Source organism: Haliaeetus leucocephalus, unplaced genomic scaffold (genome assembly GCF_000737465.1).
Source record: "Haliaeetus leucocephalus isolate CR32 unplaced genomic scaffold, Haliaeetus_leucocephalus-4.0 Scaffold386, whole genome shotgun sequence".
In the NCBI taxonomy this organism is placed as follows: domain Eukaryota; kingdom Metazoa; phylum Chordata; class Aves; order Accipitriformes; family Accipitridae; genus Haliaeetus; species Haliaeetus leucocephalus.
Genome location: NW_010972822.1, coordinates 18801 through 20007, shown reverse-complemented (window position 1 = coordinate 20007; position 1207 = coordinate 18801). Strand labels below are relative to the sequence as shown.

At 61.1% G+C, this 1207-nt stretch overlaps 1 gene segment (V, D, J or C); it reads right to left on the bottom strand.

Moving 5' to 3' along the window:
• Positions 1-626: 626 nt before the first annotated feature.
• The window catches only part of LOC104835470, a 2290-nt gene continuing 1709 nt past the window's right edge, over positions 627-1207 (bottom strand). The window contains 1 exon segment of the V gene segment in view: positions 627-988. Within this exon segment, the coding sequence occupies positions 627-988 (362 nt within the window).

Genomic DNA, 1207 nt, shown 5'->3' with positions numbered 1-1207 from the left:
CCCATAGCCTCTGTCTGCACCTGAGAAAGGGCACCTGCAACCCCAGGAGACATGGGTGAACAGGCAGGAACGGCTCAAGCACTTGCTTCATTTACTCTGCCACTTCCCTGGGCTACTGCTTGTGATCTCCAGCAGCTGCACACCCACATGCTCACAAGCTCTTGCTCCTGCTACAGGCTCAGATCAGGGAGAGAAGCACAGAATTCCCCTTTCTCCAGTGAGCTCCCAAGTGACCATCCCTACTTTCCCCGTCAGCTCTGCTCACTCCTAAGGGAGCAAAACTCCTGGACTGAGGTGACCTGAGCCCTGCCCAAAACCAGTGCAGGGCTATTCACACATCTCACCAGCTGGGCCATCACTGGGTAGCTGTCCTATTGGGAACTGCAGGAAACAGCAAAACTTGTTTCCAAAGGTGAAGAGGTGTCACAGTGTGAGAGGAGGGAGGATTGGTGTGAGACATGGGAAGAAGGCAAGCAGAAGGGCTAGAGCAGAAGGGGACAAAATCAATGAGAACATCCCTGTCAGAATCAAACATTTGTAAACTGTATGCTGTAACGACACAACTCTCTCGGAGCAGCACTGAACACCTGTGAGAACAGTCTCCTTCCCAGCTCTGAGGCCCGTAGCTAGGACCCTGGCAGGAGGTTTGTGTTAAAGCTCAGCTGGTTTTCCTGTCCCCGTGCAACAGCGCAGAAGTAGCGGGCAGAGTCCCGGGGCTGCAGGTCCCGCAGGGACAGAAATGACATGGACCGGGAACTGTTCCGGGATACCGCGGCTCGACCCTGCACTGACTGCCCCAATTCAATCACTGAGGTATCAGCGCTAATGTAGGACACCCACTCGAGACTGCCGCCGGCCGCCTGACGGTACCACCAAACTGCGTAAAGCCCGAAGCTGAAGCCGGATCCCCGGCAGGAGAGGCGCACGGTCTCCCCGGGCGCTCGCAGCCCTCCGCCGTCCTCCACCAGCCTCAGCTGCGCCCACAGCCCTGCGGACGGAGAGCGCAGGCAGCCGGGCAGGGCGCGCCCACGGCCCGAGGACGTTCACCCGCCGCCCCGGGGCTGAGCCGCGCCTGCTCCCGACACCCGCGCCCCGACCCGCTGCCCGAAAGCCTCCCGAAAGCCTCCCGAAAGCCCTCTCCCCCGCACTCTCCCCCGCCCGCTCCCCGCCTCCCCGCTAAGGAAGGCCAGCGCGCCCGGCGCCGGAG